The sequence below is a fragment of the Microtus ochrogaster genome, unplaced genomic scaffold, assembly GCF_000317375.1.
Source record: "Microtus ochrogaster isolate Prairie Vole_2 unplaced genomic scaffold, MicOch1.0 UNK2, whole genome shotgun sequence".
NCBI classification, from domain to species: Eukaryota; Metazoa; Chordata; class Mammalia; order Rodentia; family Cricetidae; genus Microtus; species Microtus ochrogaster.
This window is the reverse complement of record NW_004949100.1, coordinates 22,991,456-23,017,837: the sequence shown is the minus strand read 5'-3', so window position 1 is coordinate 23,017,837 and position 26,382 is coordinate 22,991,456. Positions and strand designations below refer to the sequence as shown.

Below are 26,382 nucleotides of genomic sequence, written 5' to 3'. Positions count from 1 at the left end.
CAGTCAATGACCTCACTCCTATCTCAGCAGGATAGGCATTCTGCCTCTTTTCACCACTATTCCCGGGAAGCATGAAGAGCCCCAAGAGGACAGCCTGTACCCTGTTCTTGTTCTGAGTGAACCAAGTCCACACAGACAAACGCCAAAGACGAAAGTGGGCCAGGAAGTAGCTGCTTTGCTTTCACAGAAGTACGTAGGTTCCCAAGGATCCGGCTCCCTTCTGAAATCCCACAGCAGCACCTCTGGTAGTGCAGCCGCTCTGACTGAACAAGGCTCTGAAACTTTCTCGTTTGAATGTATGCACTTTTCCATGCCCTGTATGCATGTTTTATACCCCTTCATCACAACAGAGGCACTGGGCCTTCATGTCTTCCCACTTTGTCCTTCCTGGCACCCTTCCACTGCCTTGCAGTGCATTCCTTCAGGTTTCTGGATAGCCAGGCAGCCCACCAGGAAGCTTGTACTTAGACTCTTAGCTGAAATGCTGTGGTATATGCCACATAATGCTCTGTGCTCAGGATGGGCTAGGAGAATCCTCCCCTTAGCTTCTCTCCAAGTGATGCGCTTAAAGCGCACCTGGCAAGTACCAGCAGAGAGAGGGAGTGGAGTTTAAGACTGCGAGCAGGGCTTCAAGTTCCAAAAGTTCTGCCCTCCCCACATGTCACTTCAGACTGAAATTTGATGTGCTCAGTAGTACGCATCCTCATAAAAGCCAAGGACAGACACGTGCTTTCTTAGCCAGAGTTAGCATGTACTGTCTTACACAAAGTAGCCTGTATTTTGATTACTTGTATTTTGCTAAAAGGCTCTTGGGTATGTGAGGAAGGGTCCTATTTGTTTTCAATGGAACACAATTTGTAATAAATGTGCAGAGAAAATAGCAAACCAAGGCACCCTGAAGTGAAATGGGGATCCAGAGAACACACACATTGGTAGCAAAGGAAGTCTAAGGGGCAAATCTTTATATCTGTACTGAGCAGCCACTGGAGACAATACAAGGAAGGCAGTCTGGATACGGGATCAAATCTTGTACTTTCTGCAGATGGTCTCATAAGAGTTACGACTAAATTTCTACTCCCGTTTTCTCACTCAGAACCATGGGAATCTCAGTTCTGAGATTAGAATTGTCCTGGAAAAATAGTGTGTGTGCATGATGTGGGATTTCCCTCTGTATCATGTGAATACCATTGGTTAATAAAGAAACTGTCTTAGGCCTGCATAGGCAGAATAGAGGTAGGCAGGGAAAACTATACTGAATGCTGGGAGAAAGAAGGCGGGAGATGTTCTTTCGGGAATTCACCAAGGCCAGCTGGCCTGAGTCTGAAAAAGCATGGGATAAAACCGGACTTGCTGAACATAGTGGACAATGAGGACTACTGAGAACTCAAGAACAATGGCAATGGGTTTTTGATCCTACTGCACGTGCTGGCTTTGGGGGGGCCTGGGCGGTTTGGATGCTCAACTCACTAAACCTGGATGGAGGTGGGAGTTCCTTGGACTTCCCACAGGTCAGGGAACCCTGATGGCTCTTCAAGCTGATGAGGGAGAGGGACTTAATCAGGGGAGGGGGAGGGAAATGGGAGGTGGTGGCGGAGAGGAGGCAGAAATCCTCAATAAATAAATAAATTAAAAAAAAAAAAGAAAAAAAAGAAGAAGGCGGAGTCAGGGAGAAGCCATGTAGCCCCGCCAGAGACAGATGCCAAACCTTGCAGATAAGCCACAGTCACGTGGAGACACACAGATTAATAGAAGTGGGTTAAAACAAGATGTAAGAGTTAGACAATAAGAAGCTAGAGCTAATGGGTCAAGCAGTGATTTAATTAGTACAGTTTCTGTGCGGTTATTTTGGGGCTTAGCAGCAGGGAACAAACGAGCAGCCTCTCCTACAACTTGTGCCCAACAGATGGGCTTTGGGCTCTAACACACAATCTTTCACTAATGAGAGCATCCTGGGACCGAACTATCTTCTCCCCACACTCAAGTCTGACTAGAGCTGGCCTGCAAGGTCTACCAGAGAGGACTACCACAAGAGAAGGCTGAGAGAGATGGCATGCCCTCATCCCTAACAGGAAACACACAGACACTGGAGGGTGAGCTACCGGACTTTTCATCATAAAACAGCGATAAATCAAGAAGTTAAAACCCCAATGGAAGTGAAGAACCTTGACTGCTCTCCTCTTACTCGTTCTCAGGCTACATCTGAGGCCATCTTGTTTGTCTTTTTTTCTGAGCTAGGCAGCAGACTACCATTTTGTTGGTTTGTTTTCTGTGATGTTCCATACTAGATTTTCCATATTGGTAACTTGATAAATAAATAGTATATTAAAATAAATATTGCTGAGTGATGGTAGTGTACTTCTTTAATCCCACCACTCAGAAGGCAAAGGCAGGTGGATCTCTGTAAGTTCGAGACCAGCCTGGTCTACAGAGCGAGTTCCAGGTGCCAAAGCTACACTGAGAAACCCTGTCTTGAAAAAACCAAAAATAAACAAATAACTAAATATTAATAAAACATGATTTGTTTATGAATGAAGGTTTAACATTAAATCACTCACTATCAAGTTAGGGGACTTTCTAGTCTTCACTACTCTTGTGAGAAGGATCCAAAAATTAGGGTTCATTGAGGGACATGTACAAACTAGTTTCTGCAAGTAATGGTCACTTCTACTGACTGGAGCATGAACTCTTTCATTCCCAAGCCCTCAACCAAATCACCACTTAGAAACAAAATTCTTCCACTGAAGTGGTCTAGTTCATTTGTCTCTGCCCACTACGTCCAATAATTTGAATACTTTCTTTGCATTTTCTCCATGCAGCTCATCCCTCCTGTTTTAAGAAAATGCTGAATGATGCCTAGAAGTTCACAGACTGCATCAATACAAGTTCAATACAACTTACCTGGCCCACTGCCCAGGAAGTGTGTGGTCCCGGGGAGGTAGGCTTGAGAATACATCTAAGAGGCTAATGACCTTGGAAGTGACACCACCCAAGAAGGCGGAACCAATGCAGGGTGCTTAGAAACTGCCATTGATTTGACAGTTCTTTGAGGTAACTCCCACGGTGAAAGTTATTGCCAAAAAAGCTGAAAACAGACATGTAAGCAAAAAACCTGCTCCAAAATATCAGTAACAACACAATAGTCAAAAAATGAAAACAACACTAAGGTCCACCTCAAGAAAACGCATTAAAACAACATGTTTAGAGCCAAGCGAAGGAATATTCTTTGGTCATGTGGAAGAATAAAGCAGTGATGCAGGCCATGGCATGAATAAACCTCGGAAACTTTATTCTACGTAAAAACCAAAACAAAACATACCAAACACAGCTCACGTATCGCATAAATCCATTTAAATGAAATATTCAGAATAAATATCCACTGAAATAGAGTTTTCAGGGGCTGGGAAGAACGGTGTTTGGTAGATATGCACATCCTTGCAGTGTGGCAAGAATGTTCTGGAAGTAAACAGTAGTAATGAGTGTACAACACTTGGATGTAAAGGAATGCCACTGGATTGACAAGGCGAAGGCCTCTCTGCTCTGTTTTTACTCCAGCAGGCACCCTCCTAACTGAACTCTGTAATCGAATGTGAGAGTCACAAAATATTGGCAACAGCAAGAAGTTTTGTAATATGAAATCATTGAACATTAATTAAAACTACTAAGACACATGGCGTGTTTCTGGCTATGGTCACCCATGTCCCATGATGCAACTTCACTGCAGCCTTGGTTCTGAACAGACAACACTCAACTGGCACAGCACAAGGCCACACCATACCACACAATGAGCGCACTGCCCGGAGCCCCTGCAATGAGCGCACTCTCTGGTGCCCCTGCAATGAGCGCACTGCCTGGCGACCCTGCAATGAACGTACTGCCCGGCGCCCCTGCAATGAACGTACTGCCCGGCGCCCCTGCAACGAGAGCACTGCCCGGCGTCCCTGCAATGAGCGCACTGCCCGGAGCCCTCAGCTCAGATGTAAGAGTACTGCATTTTATGAACTAGTGTTTTTATGGCACACACAAAACTTTCTTACAGAAATAGAATGGTTTATTTATAAAAGCTAAAAACTTTTAAAACATTTTCCTACTATCTTTTTTTTAGTAAATTGTATCTTTGTAATATTACATTAGAATGTTTGAATAAAAATAATTCCTGTTGAATTTCATAAAAATATTATTAAGCAGATTTGGTTCGGGATTAGGACAGAATTTCCAACAATGTCTAAGTTGGCCCTGAACAAAACTCTGCCTTTCTGTACTATATGGTAATGCAAAGTGGATTCTCAGGGGTTGATTATTACAAATTCAAAGTATCAAACGTTGAAGACGTTCTATATCCTGCAAGTTTCAAATATTCAGCCAAGATGAATTTATCACAGAAAAAAATATTTCATCAGTATGCAAATTTACTTTTTTCTTTAATAAATGGTAAAATTATATGTGTATCAAGGGATTGTTTTAATATAAATTTCTTTATGATTCATTGTCAGTAAATATTGATTTGCATACTTATTTCACATACCTGTATATCTGAGAGTCATAAAAAAAAAATTTTGACAAAAAGGGTTTGAGAGCGAAGTCTAAGCGCCCCCACGCTAGCACAGAGAACACAGAAGCCAGGTCTCTGCTAAGGCTGGTCCTCCTCTGCCTCCTCCTCCCCCTCTTCCAGCAGTCACACTGCTTGTGCCTCAAGCAGAAAGGATAAACCTAATGAGCCCAAATGTCAGCACAATATAAATTACGGCAAGGGGGAAAAAGCAACAACTTGATGCATGGCTGAGGATCTGAAAGAGGAATGTCCACCATTGTTTGTGATTATGGATCACATCACAATCTAATAGCAATTTTTATTTAATCAATAATTTCCATGCTGGACAGACAGCCCTGTTACAGAGAATCGACAAACAGGTACTGATAGCGACAAGCCTCGTTATTAATCTTTCCTCTGCTGGCTTATCAGCCAAACTACTATAAAAGGCACCACCAAGATGGATATTAGAAACCACCTTTTTCCTACCCCCACCTCCGTTTCTTTCTTCCTCTCTTAGGCTATTTCGCGTAACGTGGACTCCACATTTATTTGCGTAACCTGGGGCTTGAGTGGCATAAAAAGGCAGTTCACATAAGCAATTTCACAATCTGTAGGACCTAGACCATTGCTTAGGGTTAGCCATTATAGGCTAATAAATCATACTTTCTCTTTGAGTTGTCAATCGCCAACAAAACCTTTGTACAGGCACCAGCATCTGTAATTCCGTAAAGGCTTTTCATCTTGAAATAAGATGCTCTGCGCTGATAACAAGAGTAATCCCCTCCTGATCAAGAAAAATAAAATCAAATCTGCATTTTACCAATTAAAACTGCTGCCAGAAACCAAATGGCTCAGCACCGAGACTCCACTGAAGTTTATCTCTGCTAAACACAAGGAGGAGAACCATCAGGCTGCGTTTCCTTTGTGGCTTGACCGCTTTATCTTGCGGTGGAAGCTGCGCTAAGCAAGGTGTGAGAACACGCAACACCTCGAGGAAAAGCCACCAGGAAGACCTGTTTCTCAGGAGCCAGGAACACTTCCCTGTCTTCTATGTAGGGCTCTCCAGAACATAGGCACATCACACTGTGACAAACAAAACCCAGCGTGGGGTAGCAGAAGACGGTCAGAGTCCTTAAGACATAACAACGGAATCCTGCGTAGTACCGTAAGACAGTCTCAGAACTCAAGGTTACAAGCTCACACTGGGAAAAAGGGCACCCAAGAAGAGAAGCAATGGAAAATGTAACGCGTCAGAATCCCCGGAAATCCCTACTGGCATTAAAAATGTAACTGACTATCACTAGAGTAGGCAGCTGCTAAAAGTCTTATCAACAATCATTTGTTCTTACAATCTCCAATAAACCAACTTAAAAAAAAATTCCAGAATCTTGAGTCATAAGCAGGGGTTTAAGAGAAGGACTCAGTTTATCTGCACAGCTAGGCTCAACTGAAGACTTCCTGAAGGTCTCTGAGATGAAAGCAATTCCCCTCATTACTCCACCCGGAACAGAAGCCAAGACCTCTAGCCCTGCAATCTCTTCCCCTTGTTCCTCAGTTTCCTCTCCTGCCACCCTTCTACTCTTCATGGAGATTGGTGCTTGCCACTCTGTCCAAAAAGCATAAGCTAAACCGCTTTGCGATTTTGTTTCAAAGCCAAGGAAATGTTAAAGAGCCCAGCCTATTAGTGCATTAGGTATTCCTATGGATAAAATTCTATTACACTGTTAATTCCCTCCTGCTCTCTTAACAGAGAGTACTAAACACCTTACTGCCTATCCATCAATCTTTCCCTGTTTGAGTCTACTTGTTCATTGAAGACAATGCTTATCCCCAGCCCCCATAAGACCTTCCATTTCCTCCTCGGCACCTTCACTTGGCTTTCCATTCATCCTAATTATACACCGATAATACTTTAAAACAACTTTCTCCAAGGCTTCTTACCCAGAAATATAAACACAAAGATGATTGTTTCAGGCCTGGCTCTCCAGGGTGTCCTCAGTCCCCGCACTCCACGTCTGACGATACTCAAGAAGCTTTTCCTTCTAGAGACTGTGCCTACAATGTGCACAGTGATTACCGGGTGGTGGATCGGTGGCCTACACAGGAAGCATGCGCTACCCAATGAATGAACTACTTACTATTTCTGTTTAATGAAACAAAAGTCAAAGGTTTCCTTGGCCTAACCATTTACTTTACTTGAGTTTATTAACTCTGTTTCCAACAGATTCAGTTTTTCTTGTCTAAATAAAACCTACTACCCATGGTCCTTGAATTGTCTTATTTTGTTTTAATCCCCCCAAACAAAATCAAACTTGAGAAGAAATCGACTAGGTTGAATGCCACCCCTCTTTACAGAAATGGGAACTGAAACTGCAGGCAATGGGATGAACATGTCTGGGAGAGCTTTAGGAATGACATCTCCACCACACTATCTGGAGCTCTCAGAACTTATCTGAGGTGACTGGGCAAGGCAGGGTGGAGTAGCCTGGCTTATATTTAAAGGCCTTGGCCCATATAGAGAGTTTTGAGGATAAGGCTCTTATACATTTTCTTGCTGACATTAATTGTTGTAGAAAAAATAATTCATCCGTGGAAGCATTTGGCTAACCTCAGAAAAACATAAATGTCCCTGAATCTTCAAAGTCTTTACATTAGAAATGGCTTCCTGCTCCTGGAGCTGGTTTTTGTCAAAGCAGGCACGTGATGTCCAACCCCACTTACTGTGACTTCAGAGGCTGGAGTCTGAGCCACTTCCTTGGGTCTGCAGAAATAATGCTAGCATATTTTTTTCCCCCACAGAGATGAGAGGCTTGGCTGGCAGTAGATCTTATTGATAACTACTGAGCGACCAACCTCAGCACGTGTCATTTCCAGGATGCTCCTCCCATGGGTAAATAGGAACCTTAGCCTTGCTCCCCACTTGCCCACACATACATTTGATTTTTTTTTTTTTGTTTTGATGGTCTCAGATTTTTCAAAACAGGTTAGCCCACCCTTACTTTTTAAACAGAACATTACAAAGTAGGGGAGATTTTTCTTTAATTGCTTCAAGTTTTGGAGCACAAATAGAGGCTGTTTTGCCTTCCAGGGTACAGCCGATAATATGTGTAGTGTACACAATTCTGGTTAGCCCTGTGAGGGATGAGGTGTTACAGGCACTCAGTGGGAAGAATGCTTTTCAACATCTCCTAGCATGAAAGATAGTGTCTACAACAGCGAGTGATCTACTCCAGAGCAGAGGATGAGGCACTCTGGTTTAGTGGTACCCTAAGGAGAGCCTTCAAAAGCATTCCAGGACACTGAACATACAAAGAGCCCCTAAAGGTCAGCATTACACAAGCAAGGGGAGGGGTGCAGAGCCCTCTCAGGTTCTCTGAGGAGGCTTTGTGAACGGGGGTTCTGGTCACCAAGTTTTAGATATTGATTTCATGCTGATATCCCTACTTGGGCACCACCTAAAAGCAATTTAAAGCTAACGGGTATAACGACCTCTAAAGAGCCTTCTATTTTTCTCTTTTGTAAGGAGGATCACTAACATTATATTGAGGATAATTTTTATGATAGGGGAAGGTAAAAGTTTTATGTTTCCATATCTACTTCTTCCATTCCTTAAGAGTTTAAGTGCTTTTTTTTTTTTTAAATGTGGCCATGCCAGTGTTGGGACTGAGTAGTAAGAATATGGCACTCTCTGTGGCCCATACAGCATTTGACTGGCTCCAGTCATATGTATTTCCCAGTCCAGCAACAACGAACAGAAAATAAGTCTTGGAACTGGCACTGAAGCCCCAAAGGCCAACAGAATCATTGCATCATCCTCCCCACGCCAATCTTCAAAAGCCAAACGCAAGCTAGGATTGCCTCATTTGCCCTGATGTCTGTTTCTCACTCAGCCCCCTGTATGTGATCTCTGCCTGGCCTTGGATATGGGGGACAGCATTTATTTTCACGAGTGTTTCACAGTCTGATAAGTGAGAAAATAATATTTGGAAGGGTCAAATGGTGTCTGGGAGGGCATCCCGAGAGTCAGGGCAGGGATGAGGCCGCCACTCAGAACCTAGCTGGGCCCGAGGGATGCTTTAGCAGTGGGTCAGAAAGCCCTTGTTTCTTGACCTTTCAGACCAATCTCTTGGATATATTTTTATAGAAATGCTTTCTGTAGGTGAAATTCAGTCAGCAACTTCACAAAGAATATAATCCTTAAGGCAAAATCATGGCAGAGTAACTTTGAAGTCTGTAGTTTTTAAGTCTGTATTTTACATGCCGTGTTTCCAAATAATTAGAGCAAGAAAACGAACTAGCAACTCCATGTAGAAGGAAACTAGATCAAAATCTTTACTTGTTCATTTTAGATTGTGTGTGTGTGTGTGTGTGTGTGTGTGTGTGTGTGTGTACACATGGAACTAATCTGCCTCATGTCTGAGAGCAGTCTCACATCTTAAACCTAATTTTCTCTTAGGTAAGGATGTACAATGCAGCTCTAGTACAGCGATAAAAATTACACAGAAAGCATAAAATGCAAATTTAGGACTAGGCTGTGTTTTTACAGATACGATTCTCCCCAAGTTCCATGACTTTTCTCTACAATCAAACCTCTGATACGAAAGTGAAAGCCTTGAATTTTATGCTGCAAATGTATAGGATGTTGCCAGCTGGCAGCCAAAGTGATTAGAGGGGAACTTCAGCATGCTCTGGAAGATCAAAACTTGCCACAAATGAAGGCATTTATAGACCAGGTAGATGGTTAACCACTCTACAAAAAGGGGGAAAAAACCTGACACCATGTTTAAAAGATCCAAACGGAGGATTGCATTTACTTACTTGCCACCCAGTTGAAGCTGGATATTATCATAAATATATCTCATGATCTCTGATGTGCAGTCTTAAGGCACCAACCTCATTCGTAGTTGCTAAGGAACCTTTGTCCTAGGTCATGTTGTTTGGAATGACATTGAAGAAAAAACTGCTAAGAAACACTTTGACTCGCTGTAGATTGTTGGGAACAATCTTTTTAGTATCGATTACTAAACAAGACTAGAGAGTTGAGTTGTTCAAACTGAGGGCAATGAGTGGAAGTTGTCATAACAGGTGGACAAGAGGTGATTACACCGTTTTTCAGATGTCAACAAGGATGCTTTCAAGCATGGATGAAGATGTACTATTTTCACATTTATTCCTTTTCTTCCTCTTTTTTTTTTTTTTAAAAAAAAAGCCTTGCAATGCATTGGTGGAGACAATTGGTTACATACCACTGAAATTCACAGGTTTCAGAGAACATGCGATGACCTTGAACTTCATGCTATGAGAATTTCAAATGTTTCTACCACCAAAGTAAAACACAACTTACTTCTAGAAGAAAATTCAAAGAAAGAAGCAGAGGTCAGCAAAGTCTGGAAGCCAGGCTGGGCCTCTTCCCACAACACAAGCTATGTCAAGTAGGTAAGAAACAGCAAAAGAAGAGCAAAGATTGAGAGTTGACATTGCCCAACTACAGAAAGACATTTACATTTAAAATGTGGGTCCTTTGTAACATAATGCACGCTAGCCGAGAGTCTGGCTAATTCAAAACGGAAGAGAGATGTGGACTTTCAGCTTACCCTGAACCAGTAGACTATGTTCAGAAGTCAGGCTTGGATCTTGACAAATCAATAAGAAATACAATCAGTCACAAGTGCTAGTAATTAACTTTTCATCACATATTCTTCTTGTGCCTTTGTTGCTTTCTATTTTAACTGATACCAAGAAAGGGACAAAGTATAACAAAAACCCGGTGAACAAAAATACAAGCCTGTTTTCCTAGCTTCTGGTAATAAAAGTAAATTTATCACAAATTTAATACCAGCTGGAAAGCAACTAGGCCCGGCTATAATTATTTTTCTGAGAAATGAAATTAATTACACATCGCTGTGATAACAGATCCCACAGCAGCACACCTAGAATAACATCCATTTGGGAAAGGCAAGGGGCTTGAAATAAAAGGGGAAGGGGAAAAGGCAATATTCTGTCTATCTGTTCAGACAGTAACAGACAAGGTCATCTGTTCGCTGGAACACGGAGTGCACCGCACTGGAAGTGAGACTACCGGCTGGCAAAGTCAGCCAGTTCCTAATTCTCTTCTTCAACTTTGCGATTTGCTAATGTGAAACACATGTCTCTCTTCTGCACCAAGTTCAAATAGCTCTGGAATTCCAACTTTGCAGCACAGCGACTGAAGCAGAACAAGGGGAGAACTTGTCAGGATTTAAGGGCTTTCAGCAAAGCCCTTCAATTGCAGCCAGCACCCTATTCCACGGCAGGATATCAATTATAGATAGTGACTTGCTTTAGCAGGCAGTCGGGACTGTCAGACACTAGATAGACAACCATGAAGAATCATGAATCTTTCTATTAACTGTAAGGGGGGGGGGAAGAATGGGTCATAGCTATAAATAAGGCAGAGCAACAGAATGGTTTAACACCTTGCCGCTTGGTTGTATGTGGCACAAAAATCCAACTAATCAGAAAATGTCTGCTCTCCAAGGAAAGTGGCAAGTAGCAAAATGGTTAATGCCTCCCTAAAAATGAGCTTTGCAACTGGTATATATTTCATCTGTCACCAAAGTAATTAGGTGAATGCCAAGTACCTGTTAATTTAATCAACAAAATAGAAAGCACCTATTCTGCATGGGCCACCACTAATGCTTGCAGTAGCATCCACAGCAGGAACGCAGACTTGTGGAAAGGCAACAAACAGGCAACCAAAATGTGCACATGTGGAATTTCTGCGCTGTAGAAGACATATAAATGAGAGGAACGGGAGGTTTCATATTGTAAGAAGCAACTCTAAATTTATTGACTCAGTTTGCTTACTCTTGTAATTTAGCTTAGACTAAAATTATTTCCATAAAGGTAACACAGTGGAATTTGACTATATCCTGACGCCAATCTATCTCGTTTATCTGATTTAGAATTTTAAAGCTCCATTCTGTGTGTGTGCAGTCATGACACGTAAAGACAGGTTCCATGTAACTATAAATACTATGTCCATTCAAACTGCAGCTTCAGTAGCCTTCTCTTAAAGCTATTCTGACCTATAAGGACATCAGGGGAATCTTGGAATCAAGATTATACAAAATAACTACAATATTCACTGCCTTTACAACATAAAAAGGGAAAAACCCAAACCCAAACCAGCCTACGTGTGTTAGGCAGTGGGAAGGTTAAGGTGCTGCCATACCCTCATCCTCCCTGGGATGTTCCTGGCACATGCTAGCTACTCTTTGATAATAATTCGTAATAAAAAAAATTCCTAACTTCTCCCCTCTTATGATTACAAGACCTTTGTGCTTTCCATGAAAGGAGTCAGCACAAATACAGAGTCATTAAGACAGACGTAGTTTAAAATTAATACTTGAATAAAACTAAAGAGGAAAAAAAACCTATCAAATTACAAGTGTGGAAAAATCTGAAAATATACCTTAATTAAAAACATTTGGCCTACTTTTCGGCTATACTTTTACAAACACAATGTGATGTATATAATTTAAAAAGAAAAGGGGAAAGGAGGTCCTGATGATGAGATGTGAAATCTAACATTCTGTACATCAGATTTCTCAAAACCTGTTCTGCAGAACTTAATGCTACTAGGGAACTGTGCAGGATACATAACACAGAACAATCAAAGCTCAGAAAACAACCATTGAAAAGCTCACACAACATATAAAGCACAGAGATTTTATAACTTTAGTGTTTAGTCAAAATAGATGTAGATGCCAATAGGCACAGGCCATATAGGAGGCAAAGATACTGTAAGGTAACAGATGAGAACGAGTGTCTCATGCATGCGTTCAAGAGGAAGAAGCAACCACTACAGGAACGCCCAGTCAGACCACAGAAGAATCAGAGAAGCACAAGAAACTGTCCCATTTGGTAAAACCATCCTTAGTGCCTTAACGAGATCCCGTGTTTCTATAGAAACCCTCTGAGTCCACGTCTTCATATTCTAGACACTCTAAATGCAGTTCCATATCAGTTGTTCTTGGTCCCATTCAACAAGAAGACTCTACTTACTTGCCTTTGAGACTGCCAAGCACGATGAAGCCTTGGCAAAGGAGCTGTAGGTATATGTGTTTGTGAGACAACACTAGAAAGTGAAGAAAAGATACCTGGCCTTGCTTTGGCATGAGAAGGAAAAGGTGCCCCAGTGTGACTACTGCGGGGTTTTCATCATTAAACACAATTCTTTTCCATGCAAGTTTTAACCTACAATGTTGCCTTTAGGTTCAAACTAAAGCACCAATTGCAACATACAATAATAGGAGGCTCTTTAAACTCTGAAGTCTGCAAGAGGAGAAAAGGAACCATCTGTTTCTGTAATTTTTTACATTGTTACTGGGTCTTGGAAGGGGAATCAAACTTAGTTAAAAGGTTAATAATAATTCATGTCCAGCTTACTATTACTCAATAACCATCAAAGCCTCTGACTGAAAATAGTGTTTTCTGGCTTAGAGGATCAGAGTCATTACACTCCCTATTGAAGACTTTATTGAATTTTACACTAAGCTTTAGCTGACTGCACAGGTCAAGCACTGTGGCTCGGAGTTTTCTTTATTCTCAGAAAATCATAAAGCCCTCTCCAGTTCTCTGTGCTGCCAGCTAAGAAACTTGACTCCGTGCAGGGTCAGAGCAGCTGACCTCATGCAAAGGTCGCCGAGTTGGGAAGCCACATCTCTGAACACCAGTCACTTACATGCACAAGCTGATCCTGGGTGTCGAACTCTCTCGTACAGCCTTCCCAGTGGCAGTTTGTCTCGTAGATGACTTCAGGCTCCTGCTTGCTTTCATCTTTGTCCCCTTCCTCCTTGACTAGGGTTGTTCCTTCAGGCTGTTCCTGTTGCGGGGAGGGGGGTGGCAAGAAGCAGAGAGGGGAAATCAGGCACTGTGGCAAGGGAGACAGGAGAAAGTAGATTCTGCCTTTAGATTTGTTTTCCTCTGAAGTCCACGTTTCAGGAAAATAAAAGAAAGCCAGGACTACCAGCTGGCTTTTGTGAAATGAAGAAGTCCAGCATTTGTATGTATTTTTGCTTCTGATATTCTGAATATACCTTCTGAGATTATTTTAAATTGTGATGTAAGACAGTAGCCCAATTATAACAAAGAAAAAACCCCCCTGAATACCAGGCCCTGCTGTTCCTGGGATATAAACCAAACTGACATCTTTAAAAACAAAAACAAATAAAAAGCAACAATAAAAAAACAAATCCTAAGCAAAAAAATAAGCACAACAAAATCCATAAAAGTCGCAAGTGTTTGCCTTCCCTCAAACTGGCCCTACTTTGTTTGTTTTGATTCCCTTCGATTATGTTTGTTTATTGGTATATCTTATAATGCAGGCAGATTGCTCTCGAATACTCTTAGTTCTTTTCCATAATGTGAGGGGCACTTTGGAGACTTTTCTTTCAGGATCATGCCTTCCTGGTTGAGCCTCTGGTCTTCAGGGAGGTGCTGGTCTGCCGTACTGTAGAGGCCAGGGAAAGAGCACCTGGTGCTCAGCACACAGACTTTTCTAGTCCTCTACGACAGCTTTACAGTGAATGCAATTCAAAGACTCTCCAGGATTCTAGGCAATATCTAGATGTGTAGATTTGAGTTTTGATCTAGGGCTATACGAAAAACTGTTTATGTACACACCATGGTACAAACAGAAAGGCTGTTTGTTGTCTAGTCAACTGTAAGAAGGATGGTTTCAGAATGCCCTATCACAACCTTATCCCTCCCTCTAAGTTCTCACTGAGGTAGAAGGGGCCACACTTTGTAAGGCATGGGTTAAAGCATATGATGACAACAGATCCTGTGAACCTTTGGACTCTCATTCAGCACTGATTTGAGGGAAAATAGTACTGATGAAACTTCTCACGTCTGGCTCAAGAGCGTCTGAAATGACAATCTGGATACACATTCTTCAGGGGAACCGGACCTAAGTGATCAGCAAGACAGTCCAGAATCTATCTGGCTGTACTTCAGTCTCTCTTGGTTCTCTGAGCCCTCCTATGAGAAGCAGCAAAATCAGAAAAGTAGAGAGAATTTCACAAACTCTGCGTCAGCTTAAGCATGGGGTCAGAAACTCAGTAATTGTAGCTCAAGGTCAGGGATGAGAAGCCTAGTTACACCTGTGTTCGGTAACAGATGAAGTCTGACCAGCGACTTATGGACTGTGATGACTTAAAACTTCTAAGCCATCTCACTTATCAAGAACACGCACCCCACATAGCCTCCTTCCTTGCTGGTGCTTATTTTTTGAACTAGAGAAATGAATTCCATCAATCCCTAACTAGCTCATTTTCCAAACACACGACCAACGTCAAGCATACAGTGGGTAAGAAAATGTTGTGTGTAAGTCTGGAGGAGGGGGACCTGACCCAATGTCGCTATGAGAGTAGTCAAAGCTGGTTTGTAAAACCGGGGTGTCTTACCTGCTGTCCCCGTGACCCTGGGCTGGGGAGGTCTTCATCGGGTTTGATCTTAGACCGTTTATTATGCATAGGATCGCCGGTGCTGCTCACTGCAGACTCACTCGTGGGCTTGTTCTGCTGGCCATATTTGCAGGGGCAAAGGAAAATTAGGTTTGATTAATAACCAGAGCAAAAGTGAAAATGCTACTAAAAACAAACAAGCTTATTTGATAACGGGGCAACAATTCTGACAATGCCAGTCGCCGATAGGAGAGTCAAGCTGATGCGACCAAAGCTAGATAATGCTGTCATGCAGCACTATTCACTTCCAACACCCGAGTATCCACGGGTGGTGACTTTAAAAGCTTGAAGAATAGTGCGAGCATCCTAGACATTAACGAGCTAGAGCTATTTCCAAAAAAGTTGAGTTTGGGTGGGAGATCAGTACAAACTATTAGTGAAGTTCTTCAATTACAGCTTCTAGATCCTTCTTTCAATCACACCAGGATGGCAAAAGAGTAGAGACTGGAGGCCTATGTTTACTCAAGAGTATCATACAGTGCTCAGTAGTAGCCTGGCTGTAGTAGAGGGATTGGACAGTGGCTGAGAGTCCACACACATCGACTATCAACAGATGTAGCTTATAGACGGTCGTATCAGGCAGTCTACTTTTAAATCACAAGCAAACGGCTCTGATATAAGATGTCCTACTTCACACTCATCAAAACTGAATAGACCTTCTGAGAGAGACAACCAGATGCCCATGCAAAGGCTCGACAACCCCATGGCACTAAGAGCCAGTGTGATGACAAGGCCTCTGTTGACCAAGATGAAACAAAGCGGCGTCTCTCACCTGTGAGGACTCAGAAGGGCCAGAGCTGACCTGGACAGGGTTCAGAACTGTCGGGATCCCAGGGATAGGTCTCTGTGTCGGAAATGTTGGAGCAGGGTGGATGAGTGGAGGGCTGTGCCCAAAGGCTGAGCCTAAGCTTTGCTGTCGGCTTAGGATCTGCTGATGCATATGAAGAGACACAGGGGCAGAGGGGTAGGTGAAGCTCAAGGCAGGGCTGAGGAGGAAGACAAAGAGAAAAAGTGTCATGCTGACATCAGAAACTGTCACAAACTAAGGATGCTGACGACTGCAGCCATCCAATCACACTGGGTCTATCTGTTGCGGTGAGAAGGTAGACATAATCACTGTCAAATGTTTCGAACACTTCCCAGAAAAACCAGAACACTAAGAGCAGACATGTGTGCACAGCTTCCCCACATCACAGCCCTGATGTCAGATTCTAGAAAGTGGAAATAAGGGGCATCGGCTCAATAATAACTATTTATTGCAATAACAAACTTTTAATAAAAGAGAGAATGGGTGACTACGTGCTTTATAGTACTTTTATGTGCCCTGGGTTCCACTTGTTCCTGTGCATGGAGCAATTCCTTTAATCTTAGCTCACACCGATCGCTTTCATATGTCTCCAGATCTTATTACAAGAGGAAAGAAAATCAATTGGTTAAATGTGTTTTGAACACCATGCTTGTCATATCACTCATTTGTTTGTAAAGATGGAAAGCTTGGTTCATCCAGAATGCCACCTAAAGAATTTCCATCAGTGCCGTCTGGTTACAGAAGCTGATGGATTAACCTCTCCCCACTGAAATCAGTGATCAATGGGCTTCGATGGCTGCATATTCCAATGGGAGAGCACAGCTCCCTCCTCCAGCAAAATGGCATTAAGTGTCTATTACACCCCATTATGCATGCTAACGTCTGTCACCACTTCATTTTGCCACCTATATCCCAGGCCACAGTCAGTTCCCTGAAAGTGCTACTTGTACTGCAGGACACGACAGCCAATGGCCAGTGGCCAGAGACTTCTTTGTGTGAGCAGAGTTGAGGAATCAAATCCTCTAAAAGCAACAGCGGACTCTGGAGGACTTTTCCAGCGGCTTAAAAATGCATAGAGAACTAAAAGCTGCCTACACGGAAAACTCTCCTCTATTAAAAAAACAATAATCTGATAATAAATTTACATGCAGGCACACATGCACGAGAGAGTACACACCCACACAATTGTAATGGTAGCCAGAAAGAACTAGGGTTTCTCATATTATTAGAGCTAGAACTCATGCAAATTTCCAATCTGGTGGGTTAATTACTATTGCTGCTAAGCACATTAACTGAGAATAAAATAATTACAATAACAAAATCCAAACCATTTCGACGACTTTAAGTAATAATCAGAGATATACTCCCTTCATTAACGTGACTTTACATTTTTGTCTATTTGACTATAACCCATAAAAGGGTGGCTTCAATGGGAATTCATTACTACTATTCCTACAGAGAGTTTTCCTTTACAATAGCTTGCCCATGTAAGACTGAATACCATTAAGAATACCCTTGGAGAAACTCAGCGGGCTTTGAGGGACTCTCCTTTCATTTTACATTGTGTTTCCTTAATAAAGGGAAGCAGAAACGTGGTAAAAACTGTGATTGCTCACAGTAAGTTAGAAGAATCAGTAGTAATATTCTGTTTCTGCGGTGCTATAGTTCCTGTCTGTATTTCTGTAAGCAACCATGAATGATTACATCAAGACTCACCTAAGGTAGCTGTGTGGATGATTGATAGGGCATTAATCAAAAGATGCATATCTACCTCAGAATTTGTTCACAAGCTTTCTTCTAATAGCTGATTTCATGTTCACTGAGCTCTGTGCCAGTTTGTCCAATTTATTTTTCGGTGTACAAGCCATTCATCAAAAACCACAATGATTTAACACCTTCCCCTCCTTTGGGTGAATGGGTATTACTAAGTGTAACTACCTTACTCTACTCATTAAAGGAACAAAACTCGAAGACCCCACTTCAGGTATAATTAGAACGTCAACAGCCCCGGCATTATCCTTTATACACATTTTTAGTTTCTCGGGGTCTGAACTATCCAGCAGGCTAAGGAAGGAAACCCAGGAAGAGGCCACTGACACTTCAAACTGTGGATGACATCAGATTCTCAGCTTAAGAATGGAGTACCCGATAAGGAGTCAAGGCTACGAAAGAATATAATTTCACAAAGCAGAAAATGACCTTACTTTTTTACATGCATGCAGCACAAGAGAATTCCCTGTATGTGGAACGCCGAACAAGAGAGGTAAATGTTTTTAAAGTATCAGAGCAGATTAATCAAGGCTCGGCATCCCTATAGACATTCCTTAGCACACAGTTCTTCTTGCCTATGGGTACCTAAGAGTTTGAGATTTCCAGCACACTTTTGTAGCTCTCATTGTGGCTTACTTTTCATTAGTGAAACCAGGTAGCTGAAATAAATACACTCTAAAATTTACTTGAACTACTAGGCAGCGGGGCTGACAGACAGACCAATGACTTCTCAGCCTTTGCAGTTTATTATAAGCCAGGAACAGATGACCTCTTCTCTGTGTGCCAAGACCTAGATACTGCAAACTTCCAAGATGCCTTTGATGAGCACAGAATGTTCAGCCCTAGCTGTTGCCACTAACACAGCTCCTAGGACAGGCTGCAGTAGGGCTGTCAACTCCAGACCACAGACCACTTTAGAATCGAATGAAAAAAAGCACAAAGTTCTATGCTCTATCACAGTATCCGTATATGTAGGTTTTGCAGTCAGTGCTGCTCAGAACATTGCCTATACAGAGTTCTCAGGCTGCGTTCTTAAGGAAAAAGCAGAAAAATGGGCCAAGCAAGACTGAGCATGGCAGTTCCGTGCATTAGAGACCGAATATACTACCTGGTAAACGATGCCTCCATGTGTCCTCTCATGGTGGAAGTGTAGAGACCTTCTGAGTTCTTGAGGGGGAGCCAGGGAGCCCAAGCCTATGTGACCAAGTCTACATGCACAGGGCCATGGAAGGGGAAGTGCTGATCTATGAAGTTCTGGCTTCTTGGTACAGAGGTGGCCACTCTCGAAGTGGGACTTGCCGTGTCCGCTACCCAGATCCCTCTACCTCTAGAGCTAAGCAAGAAGCTCTGGTCTCCTGCCTCGTCCACTGCTTTTAGAGGCTGCTCACATTCCCTGCTCCATCTGGCTCTCGCTTCTGGCTGACTCTAGCTCTTCTCTCACGGGACCTTGGTCATTAATTTAATGACACAGATAATTCAAAATAAAATCAAGACTTGCAGCTTATCCAACATCTGCAGCTAAACCACATCTACAGATAAGGTAATTTGTTCACAGGTTCCAGGGAATTAGGATATGAGTTTCCTTGGAGCCATTATTCTGCCTAGTATCCTCAGACTACTGCCACTTCAAAAACAAACAAACAAACAAACATCTTCCTCTGGAAATTCCAATTAGACATCATATGCACCAAATCACATTAAGGCATCAAAGCTAACATTTAACTTTACTTTCCCCACTATGGGTAACACAACAGAGGTTTCGTTGATTACAAAAGACAAGATTGAAGGAAAAGGTCAATTGTCCTTAAAGAGTCCCCCTCAAAGGCCCTTGAAAAATAGTGCATGTATTCATTCGACATTACCTACAAATACAATGTATCAATATTATTAAAATTTCTTATATAATCCAGAGCCACCAACTCAGGGCTGTCACCATTCAGAGTGGGCTGGGCCCTCCCAGATTATCACTGATCAAGAAATGTACAAAAAATTCTTTAAGAAAGGAGAGAGAGAGAGAGACAGAGAGAGAGAGAGAGAGAGAGAGAGAGAGAGAGAGAGAGAGAGAGAGAGAGAGAGAGAGAGAGCGCGCCTACAGTTGATTTGATGGGGGCGATTTCTAAACTGAGATTCCCTCTCCCCATAGATGCCTAGGTTATGTCAAATTGACAAAGATGGACCAGCACAAACACTTACAGAAGCTAGAGACTGGTATTCCTTGTCATACACATTTTCTGGCTACATCACCCGAATAACTAATGTAAGTACTAATTGGTCTTCACTTATTAGAAGAGTAAAAAAAAAAAAGCAGAAAAATGTGGATTTTAGAGAGTTGAGTGATCAGCACCAGTTTATAGTTACTGGAGTGTTTGTTTAGCAGGGCCCTGAATGGTGTGACTTATGAGCAGAATCCTGGGCAAAGCTGAGTCAGAGCTGCTCTGTCAGGTTCATCTCTCACACAGCACTGAGCTGAAACTCAGTGTGAGCAACAACCCTCCATTTGAAAAGCAGTTCATTTTCCCCAACGACTTAAAAAAAAAAAAAAAAAAGACCTTTGAGCCAGAAAGACAGCTCAGTAGCTAAGAGCACTTTCTGCTATTACAGAGGACTCGAGTTTCAGTGTCTAGCGCTCACAACAAAATTTTAGTTCCAGGAAATCCGATGTCCTCTTTTGGCCTCAATGGACATCAAGCACATATTTGGTACACATACACGCATACAAGAAAAAAAAAACACGTGCATTCATATTTTTTATCTAAAATAAAAAATTTAAATAAGATTTTCAAAATCTGAGCCTGAAAGTTCTGATTTATATGTATACTTTATCAAAAATCAGAGGCATAAGATTTTTATGCTGAGATTTATTTACAGTGTTCAGGTAAGCAATACAGCCTGTGCTTATAACATGCTGTGAGGCCTTGGGTTCAACTCTCAGCTCCTGTTACCTCCCCCAAAGTGTAAATTTGACTATTTCTCATATTTAATATAACAGCTTCCAATACATATATCTGCTGTTGGAATCCAACCAACTATCCTCCCGGCTGGGTAATACTGGGGATGGTAGCAGAAAGAACATATATAAAACAGTTAAATCTCATTAGTTATAACATTTCATTCATTAATTCCAGAAATCTGAACTGAGAACTTTCTATATGTCTTACTATTTCTAGCCAGAAAACTATGTTAATCATCAATATGGAAAGTTTTAAAACATCTAATCTTGTTGGAGACATAACTCTGTCCCACCATAAGTTCTATGAATGTTCTCTCTTCTACGGCCAGTCAGTAAGTCACATTTTCATTTAACTGTTAGAGCAACAGACTAATACATGAGACACTAAAGGTTATAACTGTACAAATAAGTCATTAAACATTTTCTCAGCCCTACTATAAACAATCATTTCAAAGACACTGTATTCAAGTCACATGGAAATCCCCATTAACAGAGCTTACAAGAAGACCCTATAATGTGTTTTTTAATTTCTCAGTGGGAGGTAAGAAGAGTGATGCTAGATTTCTTAAATAATTGTGCCATCAATAAAGCAACTTGGTTTGGAGTGATGCAATCCTTTGTACTGGAAGAGCTGATCCTTTTTACATTAAGATGAAAACAAGGAGGAGTCTACACTAGCCAGACAAGCAAAGGGGAGAAGGCAGTACTATATCATAGTCACACCATGTATCATACTGAAACTTCTTGTTTGTGTGGTAACTTTTAAAAAGCAGCATTTTCTCCGAAGATAGCTGTTTTTTCTTATAGTTCCCATAGAATTTCCCATTCCTACATGATGGTAGCGGAGGTATTAGTTTTTTCTCTTTCATGTGTCAAAGCACAACAAACCTGGGGTTTATGAGTAGCTAGGTAGTTAAGTACTCCCCACCTTTGATCTACACTGATGCAAAAGAAAGCCTTCTCAGCTTCTGAGTTCATCTCTGTAATCTCTCGATGATCTGGACTGGGTTGTACGGAGCTGGCCAGGAAAGTGGCTAAGTTACACGGCAGCCCCTCAGCGGATGGTAAAAGATAGAGCGAGTCAAACAGGCACAGCTAATTCCAGTGCCTTGTGTGAGCAAGGCGTGACGCCTCTGGATTAGAAGGAAATGTCTTGCTTTAAATGCACGCTGTAATCTTCTCAGTGGCTACCAATAGACCTATATTTTCTAACTTCCAGATTTGAAGTGCATTTGTTTATATTGAGACAGGGTCTCACTATGTCAGCCCTGGCTGGACTGAAGGTCTTTATGTAGACCAGATAGTACTTGATCTGACAGAGATCAATCTCAGAGTGCTAGGATTAAAGATATGCGCCACCACACTGGGCTCAGGCTAAAGCATTCCAAAAAGAAACTCATTTGATCACACTTCAGAGTGCTCCTATAAATCAGGATGGAGGGTAAGCCCTGTTCCCTGAAGGAAGAAGAATCTAAGGGCTGCTGTGCTTGCTTTCTGACTTCTGCCTCTCCTAAATCTTTTGCTGATGAACTTGGATGTCAAACGAGGCAGCACCGAGCTAACCCTAGGCAAAACTGTAATCTAATCACACCCAACTTCGAGTCATGTTGTAGGTTCTGTGCTAACAAAATCATTCACTTCTTGTTGCATCTCTGGAATTTACCATACAATGGCTGCTATTCAAAGAATAACTCTTTCCAGTTTTGCAGAGAATGGCCTCACAGCTTCCATTAATTATACATGTATAGATATAGGTATACATATGGACCCATGTGCTTATACTTGAGGGCAAACAAAGTAAAAACTTCTACTTCCATCCATAAAAATTCCTAAGGCACATTTTTTGAAAAACCCAGCTAGGCCTCAGCAGGAAGAAACAGGGAGATACAGACCCACACATTCATATGAAAGCGTCCTAACATTTATGTTCTGGAAGGCACAACCTGAGTAGTCTTGAAGAATGTGTGTTGGGCTTTCCATTGGGAAGGTACTGTAGAAAATTAAGAAGCGAATTGTCACCAACCAAACAGCTATGAACAGGAATAGCGGCGCACACTCTGATTTGGGAGGTGCTAACAACTTTCGAAGCAGTACACGGGCTGAGCAAGTCCACATGGTTAGAAAAATCATGCTCATATGAGCAACACAGCTAGTCTTACTTCTCCATGTGATTGGTGTTTCCCAGTCTTATTCGAGCTATGCTTCAGCCACTCGAGGATTTCTAGAGGAAACACAACCTGGTGGACAGGAGAAGACGAGAGGACCTACCAGTCTGAGGCAGTGGTGGCTACACTCTTTGGCAGCCCACCAACCCCTCTGAGCATGTCTCCACAGCCGGAGAGTCAAACAGCCTTTTAGAGTGTCCCAAGTCTTCCACTGCTCTTATGCCACTGGGCATGGACACGGTATAATGTAGTTCTGTTGTCTATGTCCCCAAACTTGAGCCCTGGCTGCCCTTATCTGACAGTCTTCTAGCCCTCTGGATCAGCGCCAGTTCTTCAGATGCCCTGCTCCTCCCTCTAAATGCTCAACACTGTTCTTGGACAGTCACTGAAAGCGCCTCCTGTGGGGATTCCCATTATCTTACAGGTCTTTGCTTCCTGACACCCGGGTCACGTTCTCTACAGTAACGACCAGCCTTCAAGTAAGCTCGGCCAACCATCTGCTCATTTATTCATCTCTGCTTGGGGGCTTTCCTTCCGGTAAGTTCCACGAAGGTGAGGATTTCACTTACTCATTCTGCAGCCTCCGCACCTAGCCTGTCGTTCAACTCGTTCAAGTGTTTAGGGAATGAATAATTCAAAAGAAAATGATCTTTTAAAAAAGACACTATTAACAAATTTACTAATAATATTAAGGAGGAAAAAAAGGACACCTCGAAAATTTTAGAGGACGGGATCAACGCTAATATGGCATTGTAGGCATCTATTTCCAGTATGTTTAATGTGTGTGTGTGTGTGTGTGTGTGTGTGTGTGTGTGTATGTGTGTGTGTATTGATTCGCCAGTATAAGCAATATATTTGCTCTCATTAGCAGTAGAGAGCCAGAGAGCTGTGGAACTGCACAGGTTCCTACCTCCCAGCAGGCAGCATCCATGGACCTAGCCAATGCATCCTCATTGCACAGGGCTCTGAACCAGGGAAGGATGACGCTGTACAGAGAGGACAGAGTCACTACAGTTCCCAGGCTAGGCTTGTCTGTGCACACAACAGAGAAACCTGCAATAACTGTGAAACTGGAGACCTTGAAACTCAAGTGGGTGATCTGTAAAGCTGAACAAGAAATAACATTTTCATCGAGCTGATTTTCCTAACTCTGCCAGATCTTAAACCACTACTCAGATTTTACCACTACACTGAGAGTGAAAGAGCTACACCCGGTGCACTGGGAATGCGTTCACTGATCATGCCTCCATTCCATTTACACTTGGCGAGAGAAGGATTATTGGAAACGTCTTCTCTTCCTACGATGGCTTAATGTCTGGGGGCAGAGGTATTAGTAGAACAAACTTTTAAATGTAATATAAATAATGAGCTGTTTGCAATGTTAGGTTTAACCGTGAACTGAGGACCACAGACTGCTTGATGCTGTGGTCTTCAGTAAAAACCTTCCAGTGATAGAGAATTTACAACTTATTTAAATGAAATACTTTATATTATGTGTAAAGATTTCTGAGTTATAGCACCTGTGAGAATAAAAAAAAAAGTTAGGATAACACACCTAGCCTGACATATCCAAGCACTATAGTTAATATGGCAACAGGCTCTTGAGTGAATCTGCTTTATATGATGGTTAAAGGAGCCTAAATTATTAAGTAAATATTTTAAGAAATCAAAATTAATATACTAACAAGACAGATATTTACTGTTTTAACTCTTATTTTTGCATCATTTTTTTGTCTCTGATACATATATAATAGTCAATCTGAGGGGATGTAGAATAACATTTAAATAGATCTTAACTTTTGGAAAACCATAATAAAAAAGGGTGAAGGGTATTCTTATTGCTCAGTAGGGGTTGGAAACCTCCGTAATTTATTCATTCAATAACTATTTGTTGCACCCGTGTTAATGGGAGGGGGCAAAGAAGATGCAGAGATGTGAGAGGAGAGGTCTGGTACTCTTTCTACTCCAGGAAAATGGACCCAAACAACTGTTTTATTATGTAACTGCAGCCTTACAAACCTAAATGGCATAATTACTCTTTGTACTGCCAACATTAATAGTGAAGTAGGCCACAGAAAATCGCAAATGTGAAAGTCAGGTGTGTCTGGGGGTAAAGGATTAAGTAGGAGCCCGGAACGCTCGTGGTAGTAACCAAGCACAGTAAATTGGTCAGCTTCCTCCTTCCACATACCGATCTGCATATCTAGCTCAAGGCAGACATCAAATGTACTTCTTGCTCAGTTTCTTTTGCACTGTTCACTCTCAAGAACAGCACCTGCTCTCAGGGTGTTCACACGTCTCTTTCCTGGTGAGGACTGCTGAGTTGGTTTATTTGGGTCTAGGGAAAACAATGCACTGAAGTTTCTGTGGCAAGTGGAGATGATACTGTCCATTAAAATACTTCCTGCAGTATAACAGTACATGGCAGCTCATCCCATACTGGATTACATCCTTCAATGGAAAAGAAGGGGCATGTTATCTTAACATACCATGAATCTATCTCAAAGACTGAGATACCCTACTGAAAGACAATAAAGAATATGAGCATGTGATGGTTCTGGGTCACCTGACTTTCACAGGAGCTTTTGAGACCTCAACTGGTCTTTAAAGTGAATCTCTTCTTCCACTTTTAATGAAACGATTAAGCTGGGATAACACCAGGCTCTGAAGTGAGTCACCTGCTTCTCTGAGCAACTCTAAGATGTCACAAGGATGCTTGGTAAGTATAAATGACATTACTGTGGACATCTAAGACACTGCAAAGAGTAAAGCAAGCAAGTGGGGATAATTGAGAGAAGAAAGAATTGTTCACAAAGTAATTCTGGGGCTAGCGGTGTAGTTCCATGGTAGAGCACCTCCTTAGTATACTCAAGGTCCTGAGTTTAATGTCCAGCACCACCATCTCCCCACAAAAGCTACAAAGTGATCTGTGTGCACAGCATTTGTACAAATAGCACAGTATTCTAAATTTCTATGTGGATGTTTTAGTCAAGTCACACAACTACAGAGTATCAGCTAATTAAGATAAAAATTTATGGTAGCAGATGACCAAAGAACACAAGCTAGGAGAACAGGAACTTTCTCCTGGAGACCAACAGGCTGAAACATCACTGATGGTGTTATTGTAAGCACCATTCAGAATTATTTCTATTTAATTTCATCCAATGGGGAAGAACTTTTGTTCCACTGTGGATCCATATCACCTTTAATAAAATATGACCCGTTCCAACACACTGGATGTCTTTCTTACCTGCAGCTGTTAAATATGCAGATTAGTGGTAAAGCTGAGATCGGACTACAGACAAATGCTCAAAGCCTACACTTGTGACTACACTGGCTGACCCTGAGACACCATAGACCCCAGTCTATCCACTGATTAAACTGGCTGACCCTGAGACACTGTAGACCCCAGTCTATCCACTGATTAAACTGGCTGACCCTGAGACATCGTAGACCCCAGTCTGTTGACTGATTGCATTGGCGGACCCTGAGACACCCCAGACCCCATACTATGTACTGACTATAGTCACAAAAGCAGGTGTTTTCTTCATCCCATGTTTCCACTTTTCATAGGCCATATGAAAAGAAGAGCAAAAAATGAGAATCATGATTTATAATAATGCTAACTTATCTGCTAGTGAGAACTACTG

General features: G+C 42.0%; 1 protein-coding gene across 3 annotated transcripts in view; it reads right to left on the bottom strand.

Annotated features, from left to right (window-relative positions):
- Gli3 (GLI family zinc finger 3) overlaps window positions 1-26,382 on the bottom strand; it is a 259,955-nt gene that overhangs the window by 52,341 nt on the left and 181,232 nt on the right. For 2 of the 3 annotated variants that reach the window (XM_026788360.1, XM_026788361.1), the window contains 3 exons: window positions 15,812-16,025; window positions 14,980-15,096; window positions 13,257-13,397 (listed from right to left, as the gene is read on the bottom strand). In XM_026788360.1, coding sequence (XP_026644161.1) covers window positions 13,257-13,397; window positions 14,980-15,096; window positions 15,812-16,025 — 472 coding nt within the window. The remainder of the gene's footprint in view (window positions 1-13,256; window positions 13,398-14,979; window positions 15,097-15,811; window positions 16,026-26,382) is intronic. The other variant, XM_005365443.3, reaches the window with a different exon arrangement.